Source organism: Strix aluco, chromosome 21 (assembly GCF_031877795.1).
Source record: "Strix aluco isolate bStrAlu1 chromosome 21, bStrAlu1.hap1, whole genome shotgun sequence".
NCBI lineage: Eukaryota > Metazoa > Chordata > Aves > Strigiformes > Strigidae > Strix > Strix aluco.
In genome coordinates, this window is record NC_133951.1 from 10,514,434 (window position 1) to 10,532,875 (window position 18,442).

Consider the following 18,442-nt stretch of genomic DNA (forward strand, 5'->3'; position numbering starts at 1 on the left):
ATAGTTCGTGGGTTGTTTGGGAAAGTAATGTCTGTCTATTATACTGACCTTCCAGAAAAGTGAGGTGAGAGGAGCTGAACCAGGAAGTTTTATCAACAGAATATTAGAAAGCTTCCAAACTCTGAACTGTTACACTCTCTCTAGAAAATTACTAATTTTCTAAAAGTTTTTGAAGAAAAGAGTGCTAATATTTTTCCAGAGAGGTACATATGCTGTTACATAAAGTCTTACCGTTTTCCCTGGGCAAGTGATCATTAGAGACCACTTCTGTATCCTCCCACTCTGTAACTGGAGACCATAGATGCTAGATTTCCCCCACATTAACCTTCTCTTAAGACCTGTTCTCTCAGCCTCTCTCTATGTCCTGTTCCAGCTCTCTACCCATCTCGGTGGCCTTCTGCTAGCGGACTCACTCCAGTGTGTCAGTGTCTGCCTTGTACTGGGAGGGCTGAAACTGGACATAGTACAGCGCAGCCTTGCCAGTGCCAGTTACTGAATGTGGCTGTGGATAGTGCTTGTGGAAGGTTTGTCAGGTAGTTGAACAGTATTTCCTGTTCTTTTTCTGTGAGATGTCTTCTGACATCCATGATCCAGAAAAATGCATCAGCGTTAATGTGGAGCTTCTGAACTGATGACCTAAGCGAGCAAATATTTCTGTCCCTGAATTTTTACAGTACTTCTCATGAGCTTATGGTGCCATGCAGCAATGGTACATGAAAGCTGAAAAGGGCTTTTCCATTCACATTTGTTCTCAAGAGCTGACAGATCACTTGTTTTGTGGTTTTTCCTTTTGTTTAGGTACTACATACCTGCCTTGGTAGAGGGAGACCAGGCTGTGATAGGAAGTAAGAAGGAAGACCACTGTGATAGTGTGACTTAATCTGCAGGGATCTTTGACTGCTCATTGATCTGTTGATCTTTTAACATCAAAGCAAGCAGGGAAGACTAGATATTTACATGTCTTGAGCCTTTTTTCTTTGTTTTCCTAAGGGGAAATTCTGATTTAGTAGATCTTAACACTGCTGATTATTCCCCTACCACCCTCAATGCACTTCTGAAAGGATATTTCAGGACTTCATTTCTCACAAATTTATCTCAGACTGCCACTGTACTGATGCTAAAGCGCCTTTTGAGAGACTGATGGCTCTGCAGCCCTGCCTGGCCTATCTCTGAGGTTGGTGTTCTGGGGAGGGCCTGCTATTTTAAACCAGTCGGTGGCTGTTGGCTCCAAAACACTTCTACATATGTGATACCACGCACTGGATTTACAGTTAGGATTCCCACTCGTCTTCCAGAAGTACCCTCAGAAATCTCTTCAGTGTTATATTAATGACAGTTCATCATCATCTGTGCCAAGTACTAGAGCGTTGTAACTGCTGTTCCAATGATTGACTTGTGATTTATTGCTGTTTGAGCCTATTGCTGTATTTTTTCTGAGGGGGGGACTGATGCAGACGCTACTGTTCTCCCTGCAGCACTTCGGCCTCCCCCTCGGGATATGCCACACTGCCTCGACGGCGACTCCACGTGCTGGGCGTGCGGAAGGAAACGCCGGCTCTGGTGTGCTGGCCTAGTCCCTTCGCGCGTCAGGCAGCCATCGAGTGTTTTCCGGGCTCGGCGGGCGGAAGGGTTTTGGGGACGGGGCTGTGAGATTCCCGCCGCCGCCGGAGCGCGGGCTCGTGTCAGGGACCCGGCGCGAGCGCGCGGGAGGTGCCGCCGGGAGCGGCCGCCAGGGGGCGCGCTGCCGCCGAGCTGACAGGGGAGCGGCTCAGCCCGGTACCGGCGGGGCGGGCGGCGGGCACCGGCTTTGCTGTGAGAAACGGCGCTCTCGGCTCAGCCAGCGCTCGGAGACCGGCACGGGAGAGCCGCCGTCAGCTCCCCGCGCCGGCCCACTCGGCGGCGGCCCGATCGGCCCTGAGGAAAAGGTGTGTCCGGGCGGCGGCGGCTGAGGCGGGCCGGGCCGCGGGGGAGAGAAACGCCGCTGCCCTGAGGGGAGGCGCAGCCCCGCCTTGTGGCGAGGCCTCCCGGGGCAGAGTAGACCGCTGCGGACTGTTACAAAACCAGGCCTTCTCCATTGGTTTAGGGAGAGGAATTTGCACAGACTGAAAGCTGGGAAGAGAATGGAAGCCCCGGTACCTAACCCTGCTTCGGCTCGGTTTGGGCAGGTGGCTGGTGTCTTCTCTGAAAACCTCTGTGGCTGTGCCAGCTGGGTAAGAGTTACCATGTTCACTGCATCACTGGCCAAGACCTCCTGGATCCTGTGAGGGGGAAGTATTCTGCTCATGGGGCACATAAAGAAGTAAGTCAGAAAAGTTCAGCCATTGCTGTTGAGCATTAGTTGGCAGAGAGAAAGAGCAGCAGCTCAGTGAACTCTCTACTCACTTGCACTCTCTTCACAGTGATTTGTTTTCTTCCCTCTGATCCTGTCATTTTCCTAACAACTTCTTTCATTGTATTTTCTAAAACCAGACTCTGTCTCCTCTTCCAATTCAGTCTGATGTGTGAATCGCCTGGCTGTGGTATAAAGTCACTGAGAGGACAAAGATCTTGATTCATCTTCCTTGGAGACACATCCTTCACCCCTCAGCTTTGACCTCGTGTCTGAAAGCTTGTCAGTTCAGGATTAATTGTAAGCATGAATTGATTCTATGTTGGAAATTAACCTTGAGTTACTAATTGGGCTCCATTCCAAACAATTCTTTTAATTTGGAATGAACCAACCAATGTGTGCTGTGGTCCCATCAGGTGACAGCTAAAAAGGAGCAGAGACACATCTTAAGTACTGTAGGGCTGACCTGATAGGAGAGCTCACTCTTACGACAACCACCCAAAACAGGATTAATGGCAGATTTAATTATTTCCCCAGCTATAACCAAAAATTAGAGCCAGCTGCAACCAATAGAGCTGCTGGGGCAGAAGAGAGTAGCAGGTAGAAAGTCTAGAGTCGACTTTTTTCAGTGCTAGACTTGAAAAAGTTCTAACATGAGGAATAGAGAGGGTCAGGAGAATAGTCTTTCAACACAGGTTAGAAATCAGAGAAGAGATTGGGCCTTATTTTTTCCCACTGTTCCTTCTCTTTAGGAGGGAATGTATCCATGAATCAGGGAGAAGCCAAAAGGCAGCACATACAGTCTAATTCATGTTGATCCTAAAAGGTGAACTCCTCCCAGCCACAGGGAGTATCACTGATACCAAAAGAGCCCTTTGCCACTATTACCTTTTGGACACAGTTTAAACCCCAATCTCATACCATCTGTGGTCCTTAAAGATTTTTTTTCATCTTCATGAGTCTGAAGGGGTTAATCTGACTGGTCCCAACTTTGTGCGTGCTATCTAACTTCTTGCTCGGGTTGTGTTTGGCTGCAGTGTTTTTGGCTTCCGATCCAAAATACTGCATTTTGCTTCAGAAGTTGCCTTCCAGGGCTGGCTGGCTGGCTGAGCTCCGGTACAGTAATCAAGCTGGGTAGGTTGCTCCATTTAGTTCCAATTGTGAGAGCTGGGCAGTTTTGTAAAAGCCCTTTGGGGCTACTTTGGGTGGGAAAAAGACCCATGAACAAACTGTTTTGATTTGCTACAGGAGGCTTAGCTAACAGATGTTGGCTGGGTCCCTACTTTGAGGGCTTTTTATTGCATATTCATGAGTTGACCTTTCAGCCACTTCCAATGCAGGAAGGATGTGTATCTACATTTTGTTTGCAGTATTAGGAATATAAAAGGTTGCCTACATGGCTGAATGTGAAAATGGATTGGGGTTTATTATCTCAGGTTCTTTCTAAGTTTCTTCTGAAACCCTTCTGTGTTCTGTCCGCATCTGCTCTGTGGTGGCCCGCAGTTCCCTAGTTTCTCTAGCAATTACTGTTTTCCAAGGTAGAGTCACCAGGGTATGCAGTGGGGAGGAATGACAGTCTAAATTAAGAGGCTCTCACAGACTGGGAAGATGATAATTTGTCTGTAACAAAACTCCTCATTAGAATACTGTTAATTTCCTTTCTGTGACAATTATAGCACAGCACTAGCTCATATGTGCAATGTGCAGAAATGAAAAAAACCTATCATTGCCACTAGTGAAAAACATTCCTTAGAGGAGAAAAATGAACTTGTAATTTTGCAGCAGTTTTCCAGTTTAATGGGAGTCTGGTGTTCAGGTAAGGTTTTGGGGGTTCTCCCTGTTGTTTACTGCATTTATGTTTGACTTCATGTTAGCATTTTCCTGGTAGCATCTGGAATGAGGCGATACAGAGCTCTTGTCATGGTAGTCCCCAATTGTGTGAAACCTGTTACCCCTGAAATTCAGCTCATTTATTCTCTCTTTACTTTATAAACTTGCCCCCCTCCTCCTTACAGACATCTTTAAATGATTGCTATTTCTTTCTGTTGGCATAGCATCTTTTTGCTTATCCATCTGTTTTGAAGTTTTGATGAGGTTTAGTTTTTTAATCAAAAAGAGATTGTTTTTATAATAGCTGTTTAGTGCCTGGAATATTTTGGCAGGCATGGTGTTGTGTGAGTAAAGGGGGTTAGTGCTTCTCAAGAGTGCTGGATTTGGTAGCATGTTCTTAGGCTTTGGGAGAGCAGACTGGGCAGGCTCTAGACAAGCGAGAAGTGAATGCTGTGCTCAAGGAATCACCTTCAAACCTGAAGAAGGCCTGCTCTGTTTAACTGATGATGATAGTGTTGATCATTAAGGGGAGAGAAGCCCTCTTGTTCATCAGTTACACTTGAGACCCCTGAAGAGCTTTTACTTTGTTGTCATTTTCCTACCTGAATCCCAAGGTAGAAAAGTTCTGCTCTTCAGGTCCAAAGGTCCGGGGTTTACTTCTTGAACTTGGTTTAAAAGCTAAAATCTTCAAGTACTGGAAGGGACATTTCTTTAAAAAATATCTTTTGGCTAGGATTGTGATCAGCTGGGCTCAGAACCATGAACAGAGGCAAGTTTTTTTACCTTCGCACTCCTTGGAGATAACGGATTCCTTTCTAATGTTTGTTCAGGATGGGGCAGCTGGGCCATACTACAGGATAAGGTTATCATCTTAACTCTTTCATTTGTTCCCCATTATGGATCCTTTGCAGGATTGAGTTCTCCTGTTGTTCTTTCCAAGGAGTCAGATCAGGTAACAGGGGAGATCATTCCCTTTACTTGACCTTGCTCAGCTGTGTGAGGTATTTTAGCCCTTGGCCCTGACCTTAAATTAGTGCCAGCCAGGCGGGATGCCAAGATGTGGAAGCCTGCTGTTCCTTGGTGGCTGTAGGTAGGTGTAGCTCATGTGGGCATATGGAAAGAGCTTGGCACAGTTTCCCTTTTCCTGCAGAAAAATCTTTTAGTAACTAAGAAGCTAGAACCCAGTGGTTAAGAGCATGGACCTGTGTGGTTTCCCATCACTGTGGGAGACAAATTTGATCCAGGACAAAAGTAATACGCAGTATGGAGTTTCTGAAAGCTGTGGATGGGAGAGACAATATTCTGTCTGCTGGATGGAAGATCCTGTTCCTATTCCAGAGGTATTCTGACTAGATTTTTTTTTTCTTTGTTGTTTTTTAAACAAACTTGTAAAGAAAAGAGGGACTTCTGGCTTGGCTCTGTCTTTGGGGCTCTTGCATCAAGAAATGTGGCCTGCGGTGCTGGACCCTCTCTGCTGACTCTGGGCTCCGTCTGGCTTTGGCTGTCGGTGCAGCAGAAGGCAGAGGCGCTGGCACACGCGGATCAGCCTGGCTCTGCTTGCCCTTCCCCCTCGCCAACCTGCTATTTCTGTACTTGATTAGAAGAAGCGAAAACTGCTGGATTTTTGCCTTCAGTTGAGGCATTCCTCAAGTTCCTAATCCAGGCTCCAGATGGTTAAGGTACCTATCTTAACATATAGGTACGAGTAATTACGGTAAAAAATGTAAAACCCCGCACCAGCCCCTAACTGGGAGACCCTCGGTGACGGCGCCGTTAGCTCCAGACAGCCCGTACGACCCGGCACGGTTTGCCACCTGCCCGCCCTGGCTCAGTGAGGTCAGGGGCCTCAGGAGCGCAACGGCAGGCACCCGGGAGCGGGATCGGCGGGGGGAGAGGGCGGGAAGAAAGGGCTAAGACACCCCCCGGCTCCCCTCGGCCGGGCCCTGCCGCGGGGGCCTCGGTGGCTCGCTCCGGGGGAAAGCGGTGCCCGGGCGGGCACGGGGGCGACCCGGGGCTTCCCTCTCACCCCTCCGCCTCCTCGGACGCGCTGCAGCTCCGGGCTCTGCGTCCGAGACCCCCCGACCCCCCCCAGGGCAGCGCCGGGAAGGACAGGCGGCCCCCCCACCCCCCCCGGCGGGCCGGCATGGCTCGGGGGAGGCGCCGGCCGTGCCCGGGGCTGGGGGCACCGCCCGGCCGCAGGGGCGGGCAGCGGGAGGCGGCGAGTTGGCCGCGGCGGCGCGGGGAGGGGTCACCTGCCCCGTCCGGAGCCGCCGCCGCCGGGATGCCGCCCGCCAGCGCTGCCCGCGCTAATTGGATGTTCCCTGGATGGAGGATTTCCTCCCCTCCCGGCTGCGGGAGTCATGAAGGCAGGCTCGGCTGCGCTTGAAAGTTTGCCAAGCAGCAGCTAGGTTTAATTTCTTTAAGGATCTGGAGAGAAGGGAGGGGGGGGGGCGGGGGCTGGGGCTGGAGGGGGACCGTTTCCAAGCATGGGAGACAGGCTGCCGGAGCCTCACGCCAGCTCTTCCCCTGCTGTGGCTGCCAGCTCAGAGGCGGAAGAAATCGAGGTGCTGGACTCCGAGGATGTCCTACCTATGGCCGCAGAGGATGTAAGTTTCCTTTGCTCGGTGTCTTCCCCCCCCCTTTCCCCCGGGCCAGGTTAATCGGCTCAGGCTATTTATAGGTGAAGTCCGGGATGGGGGGAGGCAGGGGACTGGTGACCCTCCGGGGCGAGGGAAAGCCGCCGCTCTGCGCGCCCCTCGCCGCTGGGTGTCTGCGGGCTCCGGCAGCCGCCGGGCCGTCTCCGTGCCCGGGGTCGCAGTTCGTTTCTCCTCCCTGCCCCGGCCCGGGAAGCCCCGGCGGCGGCGGGTCCGCTCTGTGTCGGCGCCCGGGGCCGCGCCGCCGGGGAGATGCTGGCTCACGGCGAGCTGCGGCCGGCGGGGCAGCGGCAGCGGGGCTGCGCACAGAGGCGTCTCTAGAGGCTGGAGAGGGGCTGACGCCTTGGCTTGAGGGGCTCCCAGGGGACAGAGAGCTTTTCCAGAGTCCCAGCCGCTCGGAGGGTGACAGATGTTTCTTCCAGCCCCCGAGAAACAAACAGCCGAGGAAGTTTTTTCCCCGGCTCGGCAGGGCTGATAGCTTCTCTCCACCCTCTGAGCTTTGACTGGACCTAAGGGTGGGATAACTTGGCACCGGGTCTCTGCCTCTGCTCATACAGCCCAGAAGGACACCAAGTGGTCCTGCGTGCTCTGAATCCGCTCCTGCCAGGCTGAGCAGCCAAGCCTGCAGAGCTGAGGCGGTAGTTCTGCAGCTGCCGGTGCCGGAGGCAGGAGCTCGCTGTGCACCTGTCTGGGAGGGAGCGATCGGGAGCAGATCCTGCTGCATCCCAGGACTGCTCGCAGCCTTCCTTCCTTCCCAGCAAACTCTGCTGGGATGAGAACTGTGCAAAGTGTCTGCTCAGTCTGCAGAGGTAAGTGCAGGGTCTGTCCCTGCCTGTGGAGGCATGAAGTAGTGATATGAAACGTCTTTCTGAAGCTGGCTCTGTCTTGGGTCTTGCACCGATATGAAAGGGACACTTGTGAACTTAAGCCTCCAGCAATGGCGCATCCCCTTTCCCCTCTACTTTTATGGCACTGCTGGAGGAACCTGTCTGGGGCTGCTTAGGGGCAGTGCCTGATCCTCGTCCTCCAGCCCTTCCTTCGGAATCACCTAGAATTCGGTTGCTGTTGGATTTTCCTCCCAGAGGGTAGCGGAGGAAGTGCAGCTGCCCGGTAGAGCTGCATTCCCCAGGCTGTACTCCTGAGCACTGTACAGTCAGGAGGGTACGTGTGATGCAGTTTGACCTCTGCTACAACACTGCCAGACGGTCTGAAGAGGAGCATGCCTGACCCAGGGGCAGAAAGGGTGTAGCTTTCACTTGGAAAGGGTGGCTTTCCTGGAGCTTTCACAGGCCAGGTTTCCAAAGCCCAGTGCTTGCCTACCTCAGACTTTGACCTTTTCTTCACTAACAAATTTTGTGCTTGTCTGGATGGTCTACAAGAAAGGTTTCCTGTTGTGATACACATGGGCCCCTTGGAGTCACTCCAGTCCCTACACGAATGCTGCTGTTAGCAATTCAATCCTGCCAGGGGCCCAGGAGGTGCTGAAGTGCTGAGTGCCTGGCAGGATTGGGCTCCTGAGACAGGAGAGAGACCATGAGCTTTCCCTGATGAAATCTAGATTCTCATCCCAGTTCCGCTACTGTCTTGCTGCTTGACCTTGAGGTAGGACACCTTGGGTTGGATCCAGCTTGCAGTGTCTTGCTGTTACTTACGCTGGGATCTGCATTGTTATTTGACTCTGGTACTTTGTTTTCTGCAATCAACAAAATGGAGCTAGAGCCTGCAGTTGCATTGGTTATGGGAAGCTGCTGAGACCTGGCAATAGATGATGTGACAGAAGCCTGAGGTATCGTATGTCATCTGCAACTCAGAAGAGTAGGAAGTGGTGTAAATGCCCCCCTCCTTCTCGGCCAAGATTTCCTGCTGAAACAAGCAGGCTACAGAGCATCATCTCTGAAAATTCAAACTGTTCTGTGCTAGGAGCATGCCCCCCTGAGACCTAACTGGGCGTTGATTTTCTGTTGTTATTATTACATTTCAAAGCTTGATGTAAGCTCTCTGGCTTGGCCAGCAAGAACTGACACAAAGGTCAGTTCTTTGTGTATTATTAATCACAAAAATATTACGTAGTGGAGGTTTGGCTGTCACAGCCTTGACAGCGTAGAACAGCTCAGCTGTGATGTCATTACAGCTCTTGGAGCAGAGTTCCACAAAGCCAGGATTCAGGCAGTCCCAAAATGTTCTGTTTAAAGTGCTGGGCTGATTTATGATGATAAATGGGAGTTTATAAATGGATAGAGGCATGGGGAGAAGGGGAGCCAGCAATTTAACTGATTAAATGGAATTCAGTGGCCTGATATCCCACTGTCTCTCCAGTCAATTCTGCTTTAGATCTGCCTACCACGTGAAAGGAAATGTTCTTCCAGGACTGGATAAGACTCACCAAAGCTCTGCTTTGCATATAGCGCAGTGAGGAGATTTGCTTCCACGAGTCTGGTGTTGTTTTTTTTTTTTACTCATTTTGCTTTTATGGTAAGGTGAATGAGGCAGAAACAAAGTGTTGTGCTGAACAGCCCTTCAGACAGGAGAGCTGGAAATGTGCAAGGTTTTTCCTGGGGACCCCAAGCCAGTGGTTATCCCACTGTTGCCCCATGGAAGTTGCTCTCCTCAGTTGGCCCCCAAATCCAGGAGAGATGAGAGGGCACCTTAAGCAATTCATTAGGAATTTCCTCTGTTCCGTGGGACAGTGAGGCAGCAAGCCTGGGTCAGGGAGGTGACTTGAAGTCGGTTGGTCTTTCTACAAAGCATAAATCTGAGCCAGTCACCAGCTTGGTTTTTTGTTCCCAAGTGACAAGGACTTGGGGAGTGTTAACATGGTCATCAGTGTTGAAGTGGAGCTTCCTCCTATACAGAGCTTTTAAGGTAGATTTGCTAGAACAAAAGTTGTGGGGTAAATCCTTGTAAAGGGCTCTCTCCAGCATTCCACCTTCTCAGCTTGTTTGAGAGGAATTACCTGTTTTCCAGATGCAGACATGTGAGGCTCAAAGAACTGATGGGTTATCAAAGACATTGCTGCAATTCACTGCCAGAGATAGGAGCAGGCAGCAGACAAGGCTCTGACAACCTGGCAAGGTGGTCTATGGGCCAGTGTTGGGCCACAGGATCTCAGAAAGTGATCTGAAAAAACATTGCTAATTCTTCCTTCCCCTCAGTTTACACCAAGATGTTTTGATCCCTGTGAGTAAAAAAGCTTTTTATTCCTTGCTTGCCTGCAAGTAGATAAAAGCAGGAGAAGACAGAATTAACACATGAATGTTCTGAATTCATCCTAATTTGGATTTGTAAATGAAAACTGTCCTCCCTGTGGTTGGTAGATTCCCCCTGCCTCCTCCCCCGGAAGGGTAGGTGATTCTGGGATGAAGAAGGATGTTGTAAATGGCACTAAATCATTTGGTTATTTCTCTATTAGAATATACTTCTACAGTTTACTGCATGTTAATGTCGTTGCTCTTATACCTTCTTTTTCTTCTTTTTCCTCCCTTATGCATTGCCTCTCAGCACTGGAAAGCCCTATTTGATCAGGTATGTGAACAACTGATATATTGTCTCTGTCTTGTGAGCAAAGAGTCTAACCTCCAGTTAATTTCCTCTGTACTAGATTTTCCCTGTGTTTAAAATATAGCCTAGGAGTAATGTGCTCCATGCTCCCAGTTCCCAGGATGCTGGTGTGCAAGTTATAATTAGCACTACTGGTTTGGGCCTTTCTCTCAATCCCTCTTCAGAGTAGCCGGGGACAGGAGCAGGCCCAGCCTGGCCATCCCTGCTAGCACGGGGGCTCAGCCGAGGTGCTGCAGCAGGTGCTCTGTTTGCTGCCAGTTGTGCTATCCTTGCTCTGTGGATTAAAGGATCCTCTACTCTTTGAGGCTGGCAAACTAGGACCTGTAAAACCAGCACTGTAGTATTTGAAATGGCTCCCCAGCTGCTAAAGTGACTTCTGTGGGGTTACATTCTCCAGGGGAGGACCTGCTGCTTTTAACTTTAACACAATTAGCAAAGTATCTGCTTCTAAACCAAAAACTATGGTTGTATCAGGTAAATGCCTAGGGTCAGATCTGTACCTGGCTGAAATCAGCACGGCTCTGTAGAGCTCTGAGTTATAGCTGCTGAGAATTTGGGTTGTGGATTCTAGTTTGTAAATTATGCTTTTAGCTGCTTTAACTGATGTGTTTGCTTTGTGGTATTCCTTCCATCTGCCAGGTTGAAATGTGAAGCAGCTATAAACTGAAGGATTTTTCTAGGGTTGACTTGCTTCTAAACTGCAGCACTCTCTTGATGTCGTAAACTTTTATGCTGTTGTGTGTGCGTGTAAATGTCACCTTCTGTAAGGGAGCTTACTCTGATGCTGGCATCCTCCCTGCAGTACTAAAGTTCGGGTGGGATTTCGTCCCTGCTTTATGAGGCGATAATCTTGCTTCTGCGTCTGGCTGAACTGCAAAGCCAAAAGCTGTGGTGCAGTCTCTGTGAAAGGATGTCCTTGGTACCCTGGGGGTCCTGTTATCATTCAGCTAATAACTGGACTGCCTGTTCTGATGAGTGCTCATTTATACCCAGTTAGCCATGACCGACTGCTAATCCACGTGTCTGGACTGCAGTACGTTTGTTGTTGTACAGTCAAGCAAGCTGGCAGTTAGGAATTAATTACTATAATTGTTGATCACACCTAAATTGTGTGGTGTATTTGAATTTGCTGGGGCTCGTAGGGTATGCTGCCACTCAAAAGGTGGATGCAAGATAAATTGCTTGTGGTCTGGGCTGAATGTTTGTTTCAGCCACTTTGAATTCTCCCCCGTCTCTAACAGTGGCCTTAATTTAGAGTCTGATTCTACAAGCGTGCTTTGAAGTCATTGAGTCCTTGTGGGATGGGGCTCTTGGCTGGTAGCTACCTTGGGCTCAAAGAGAGGAATTTGTAATTTCCCACTGGACTTGCTTGAATAGTAGATAAGGTTTTTTCCTTCTTTTTTTTCTTTTTAAGGGAGGGGGAAGTTTGACTGTTGGATTTACAGAACATTACCCCAGTAACAAGGGAATGGACTGTAAAGGCAGACCTTCAGTAATTAGCTATGTTTCAATTAGGCCTGCAGCTGAAATTTAAACCTTGGCTGCAAGGCTTTATTATCAAAGAGAATGCAACCTGTGACAACTAGTCGTAAGTCCTGAATAAATCAATAATGTCCTTGTTGCCTGTGGGCAAAGCCAAGGAGCTGACGTCTTCCTTGAGTGTTATATCAGCAATGCAATGCAATTAGCCCTGCAGTGAATTGCAAGATGCTGTTTGTCATGGAACAAGGTTGCTATTCCCAGCAGCTCTGTGCTGGTAGGAGAGAGGAGGGTTTTGTTTAGCTCTGATTGGCATCCATGTGAAACATGAGGACAGTCTTCATAACTAGAGAAAGCCTGTGTGTTGAAACTCAGAACAGTTGCAGCTCTCCCTTGGAGATGCAACCTGGCCTTATGTGTACTTGGACTGGAAATGGGTGGGTGGCCGAGGATTCACGTGCCCTGTGCATTTGTGACTCACGGGCTGCGACTCAAGTTCGGTAGTCACCTTCTCACCTGAGACACGTGGGCCTCTGTGTTTGTGGCCTCCTGGGAGAGCAGCAAGAGAAGGCTCTGGAGAAGGTGTTAGAGCAGTTGGGAACTCACAGGCTGGGAGTCTGCAAGTCTCTTTTGTGGTGATGGAATGACGGTGAACAGTGCAAGGGAGGGGTCAGCACTTCCCCCCACCTTGCCTTTGAGGGGGGAAAGAAATTATTATTAATCCTTTTTTTTTTTTTTTTGTGGGGAGATATTTTTTTAAAATACTTTTTTTATTTGTTTTGATCCAGCTCTCAACTATCACCCTGGGAACTGACAGTGACTCAAGCCAGTATCTCCAGCCACTTGCAGATTGCTTCTTTTTAAGAAGTAAAGAACTTAGATTTGGCAAAAAGGCAGATCTAGAACTGCTTCCTAGGCTTTGAGGTTCAAAGAAGCCCCTCCCAGGGCAAAATCTTGGCTACACTGAAGCAAGTGCCGAAATTCCTCCTGCGTTTAGTGGGGTCAGCACTTCACCCAACAGTTTGGGAGCAGGTAGAATTGCAGCTTTTCAGTGCTGCAGTTACAGTACAGCTGCTGCTTCATACTGTGCTTACGAGATGTGGTTTTTATTACGAGGCCATGGCCCTCGGGCTGCTCTAACTCACTTTTATATGGGAACTTTTATAGGGATTCATACATTTATTTATTGTGCTCATAAACACCCTCCACCCCCACACACACATTAGCTGCGCATCTGCTGCCTTCTGCCGAGCTTGCACTGTCGCTGAGCACTCAACGCTGTCTCTGTGTGGAATCCAAGCTCTGAGCAGAGCGTGGCATTGCCTCTCTCCATCCCTCCACAGCCACTTGGGATTTTCTTCATTTGTCCTTCACTGTCTAAAACCCCATTTTTTTTGTTAATCTTCTGGTGAAGTTAAAAATGCAACAATCCCAGAAGCAGGTCCTGACAGTTTCACACTTCCGTGTTAATTGCCTTGCATGCAGACATGAGAACATCTCGCTGTCCTTGTTGAAGCCAAGTTGTCTGGTTAGAGTGAGTCTGCAGATGAGTCTCCTGAGGGGGGCTGTTCCTGCTTTGCTGTGTCCTTTCTAGGGCCTTGGGTGCCCTTCTTTGCCTCCATGTCCCCAGTGCCCCTGCTTTAGAGATGACTGCAGCTAATCGGTATTATCCAGCCCTTGGCTGTGCTGGGTGAAAGGGGCTGTCTGGGAGGACGATGTTCATTATTAGGACAGACCTGCCTTCTGAAGGTGGTTTTTAGCCTTGTTAGATGCCAAGAGCTTGTATCATCTCTGTTTCCCCATCCCTGTGGCTGCTGAGATTTCAAGGATGTATTAACATTATCAGCCCTCATCTTGGAGTTCTCACTTCTTCTCACCCGTACCCTGGTTTGTAGTCATGACAACAAACTTGTTTTAAATAGACACACACAAAATTCTCCAAAAAGACCCTCCTCACTGGCTCAGCACCTTGATCCTATTGCTTGTCAATCCAGGCTGTGTTTTTGTTGCAGCTGCTTTAGAAATCCTGGATTCCTTCCTGAGACTTGTATGTGGGTGTGATGGCAACATATGAACAGAGTTTATGGGGAATGCAGAGAGATGCCAAGTTACCCAGTCTGTGTAGGCAGCTAATGGAAAACTTGAGCTCAGAAACAAGGCTGTAGAGATATCCTGGACCAGACATGCACTTGCCAGGAGGAGTTCTGTTGCTGACACTACCAGCAGTGGGTGCAGCTGAACCTGCTCTGCCATGGTCTCAAAACCATTAAAATATGGTTGAAAACATGCAGAATTAGCAGCCTTCTTGTATCCAGGTCTGGTTCTTGTACAATTGAAATTGCAAAGCAATCCATAAAATCAGGCCAGCTATTCTCATGGTTGGGGGTAACCAAGACGGGGAATTATTTCTTTTATGTTAACTGTGTCCCTTTTCCCTGGATGGCCTTTAACACAGGCAGGACGAGCCTTTTCCTGCACTGTAAAAGAAATTCCAGTTTGTTTTCTGGGGCACTGTTGAGCTAAACATCACACTTCTCTTTGAAAAGTTTCCCTGATTATTGTTGCTGGCTAACCCCTGCCGGCTGTAGCTGGAAGACGTCGCCAGGCAGGTTGCTCCGAGCTCTGGGCAGTGGTTTGTGCCTGGAGATTTTACCACTTTCTCTGGCAGATTGCTTGTGTCTTACCGCTGGTTTGTGTGGGTCACTGGGAGCAGGAGGAGCAGAAACTGCAAGATGAGGAATAGGAAATGATGGCAGTGAGAGCGGCAGTACAGGCAGGGGGGTTGAGTACAGGGTTGTATGCAACCTTCAAGTCCTTGCCTGAATTTTGGAGTATCGCTGCCTTTTTAGAGTAGTGTTTGTCAGGACATATTCCCACATTTAAGTGGAGTGGTGCTGCATAGAGGAGGTTATAGGAACTGGAATTAGGAAATACTAATAGACTTGTTACTTCATCTCTTATCGTGAACTGGAGAATCAGAGGTGCTGGTGGGAAGACTGTCCATGGCGATAACAGATTAACATCCAGTTCCTAAAATCAGGGTCTGCCTTGTCTGCTATATTAGACACTTCTGTGAGTGTGACAAGAAATTTGCCCCCTTCTCCCCCTCCACCATGCTGTGCATTGTAAAGAGGAAAGACACTTTAAAAGCTACAAGGGTCTCTTGGCAATGCACAGAGGGGGTTCTGCATCTGCCCCATGCCTTGAAGTCTAATCTCATTTACAGTTGTCAGTGTGGGCTGCTGGAGGAGATGAAAGGCAGAGGACAAGGAGGGAGAATAGATTAGTCTTGAGCAGAGGGCACTGGGAGTGCACCTGCCTCTGCCCCGCTACCTTGAGGAGGGGCGGCAAGAGCAGCTGGGCATGTGTCATCTGCTGCTCTTTGAGGCGCCCAGCCATGGAGCACACGATTAATGACTCAAGGGGCTGGGCTTTTGTGAGCAATAAAGCCCTGGGATTTAGACAGGGCTCTCAGGCCTTTTTTCTGAGCAGCACCATCGCTTTGCATTTCTCGAGTGGCATTTTGGTTGCAGGGAGCTGCTGTCCATGGCCACAATGCTTTCCTTTCTCCTCCCTCCCCAAACTGGGCTGACCTTTGTCATGCAGCATTAACCCTTTGACTCCTCCACTTTGGGTTATGGGGTTGGGAAAAAAAAAAAGAGTCCCTTCAAATTCATTGCCTTGTGGACAGACTTGAAGGGAAGAATGGGCTGGTAAGAGAGGATCTGTTTTTGGTGAAGGAGATTGGTTTTCTGCTGCTGTCTGGATTATCAACCCCTCACTGCCTTCTGCCAGAGGCTCTTTTCAATACGGCAGCCCCTGGGAAAGAGGGGAGGGGAATTTATCCTTCAGTTGAGGAGGGAAACTGAGGCATTGAGCAGCAAATAGATGTCTGAGAGACTATTCCCTCTGCAGGGTAATGTCTTGTCTGTTACCACGCCTGGATTAGCCTGTGTCCATCCCCAGTGTTGTTACAGTGGATGGCAATCTCCCAGCGCTTCAAGGTTTATACCCAGATTTGGCTTTTAGCCATGATGTCCTGGAGTGATGGCTCAGCATGAAAAATCTACCTGGAGGTCATTAATGATCTTGCTGCCTCTTGCAGGATGAACAGCAAAAATTCCCCAAGTTCCTCCTTGATCTTCTAATACCTCTGTACACTGAACACTAGCCAGCCTTTAGGCTGAATGCGGGTCTCTGGGATTGTCTGTGTTTACACCTTCCCTGCAGCGTGAAAGGTTTGTGATCAGGTACCCCATTTCTCCTTTCCCTGGCTATTTGGATGCTCCTCTCCAATCCCACCAGCCTGTATGCAGACTGTTGGCTTTGCCTAGTGCAAAAAGTTGGGAGTAGAAGCAATCGATATGAACCAGACATCAGCAGTGTAGCAAACACAGCACTATTAAGCTTGTGCTGGTAAAAGTAGGCATCTCCTGAAATGTTCTAAGGAGTCATAACAAACACACCGAAAAGCACATGGAGGCTGAGTCAGTCTTACACAGCTTGTGAGTTACTGGCAGCTTGATGTCTTAGATTTGTAAAAGCCTCAGGAGGCTTCCTACTCATTACACATTTGTGTACCTTCATGTCTGAGCTGCCTAGAAACCTGCACGTTAGAGTGCAGCGTCCGAGAGGGACGGCAAGCTGCATTCAGACCGTTGTCTCTCTGCTGCCTCCTGATCCCAGCTGCAGTGGGAGGCTTTGGTAGCGTACACTCTGCCATTTCAGCTGAATGTGCGGGGTGGTTTTTAGGCACATAGATCCTTGCTAACGCATTGTTCTCAAATCCTGTCTTGCACATAGAAAATCACTGAAGCAATAAAAACATTTAAGCCTGCATGTTTGAAAAGAAAGGGGGGGAAAAAGCTGTAAACACAGAGTGGATTGATGCTGTTCTGCAAATCAGCTGGTGCATTGTGCTCTGTGACTGTGTGCTCTGTTATGACAGAGAAGGGGAAGAGATCATCCTGTCTCCAGAGGAACAAACCAGCTGCTTAGAGATTGGAAACAGTTTGGAGATGCTTTCCTACACCATCATCACTTATGCCTGTGACATTTACAGGCCTTTTAAAGTTACTCTCTGCCAGACCTGGAAAGCAAGTGTTTCTCCTCTGCGGTAGGAAGTATGATGTTCCCGTTGCCTTCCGGTATTTGCAGTCAGTGCAAATGTACTGGGGCACGTTTGCAAATTAAATGCAGCAGTGGGCGTGTTTTGAGTTTGGCAGCAGCCAAGGAAGCTGTGATCTCTTTCTGCCTCCTCACTAGGCATTGTACAATGTGTTGGTCTGAAATCAGCTTGGTACCAACACACCATGAGACAAAGTTCCAATGATGGGCGGTTTTCCTGCACTGTTGTACATACAGGCTGTTGAGGAAAGCAGATCTCTGAATGCTCTGGATTTTCATGTGATTCAAACCTCGCAGTGCTTGCCTGTTCAAGCTGTAACACATGGGACAGTCACTTCTTTCCTTTTCCTCTCCCAATCTCCTGAGTGGTGGCATATTCTCCCCCCCCCCCCCCAATTCAACTGCTTGTGGTGATGCTGGGAATATTCCATCACCAGAGATGATATGTCTTGGTGAAATGTGTAGTGAAAATCCTGAATGTTGTGATCACATTAAGTCTCTCTTGGACCTTGAATTCCTTCAACTCTGAAACTGAAACCCCAGCACTAGCAAGACACAGAGAATGTATGTATTCTTAGTATATGTTGCTGTTGCTTAGGAACAGCTGTCTCCAGTGACCCTGTATGCTGGTGAGAAGAGTAACAATGTATGAAACTGATGTTAAACAAGCAAGATCAATCTTACCCCTAGGAACTGTTTTTCATGTTCTTTGATACTTGACATACTCTGTAAGTAGCATATACTTTGGAGTTTCCTGACTTGCATGAGGAAAAAATAAATGAAGCTGCTGGAGGCAAAGCTGTTTGTGACTATCATCATACCTTTGGTCTCATGCACTTCTTCAGGGCAGTGTTCCCCAAGAAAGCATCTCTTTGCCTCTGTGATCCTTCACGATTAGGTACCAGTGATGATGGAGATGCTGCTTTGTGTCACATACTTGTTTGTGATGTACAATTGTAGTGGAAGTGCTTGTTGATGGCAGCCTACAGCCAGCAATGTAGCTGTGCTTATCTCTTGACAGAGAAAGGATTACTATTATAAAAGGTGAAAATATGGCAAGTTACACAAAAACTACTGGAGGACTTGATCCTGTGTGCTCTGACTTGGTCTAGCAAAGCACTTGTGTGTGGCAAATTGTCCTGGACCCATCAACTGTATGTTTTTTCTGGGGCTCATACCAGAATGGTGTGTGTCCTAAGGGATTTGGAGAGCAAAGTGGGTTTTTAGGTCTGCCCCTTGGTGCTGAAACAGAGCCAGATGCTTGTTTCCCTCTGCTGTCTTCCTGCCACTCCTCTAACACGTTTACTTACCCTCATGCTGAGAAATAATGGGAAGTGGGCCTTGAGCATCTTTCTTCACTGCAGGCAGTGGTCTCCATGGAAGGATGTTGCTTTTTAGACTTGTTTGCACTGGGGAGGAAAATGAAAGTGTTTATTGTGGTTCCTTCTTCCCTTTGAACTGCTGC

The 18,442-nt window shown here is 48.8% G+C and overlaps 1 protein-coding gene across 1 annotated transcript in view; it reads left to right on the forward strand.

Moving 5' to 3' along the window:
* The first annotated feature begins 6,645 nt into the window (after positions 1–6,645).
* RHBDL3 (rhomboid like 3) overlaps positions 6,646–18,442 on the forward strand; it is a 70,348-nt gene continuing 58,551 nt past the window's right edge. Inside the window, exons 1-2 of the mRNA XM_074846812.1 lie at positions 6,646–6,765; positions 10,312–10,335. Of these exons, the coding sequence (XP_074702913.1) occupies positions 6,646–6,765; positions 10,312–10,335 (144 nt within the window). The remainder of the gene's footprint in view (positions 6,766–10,311; positions 10,336–18,442) is intronic.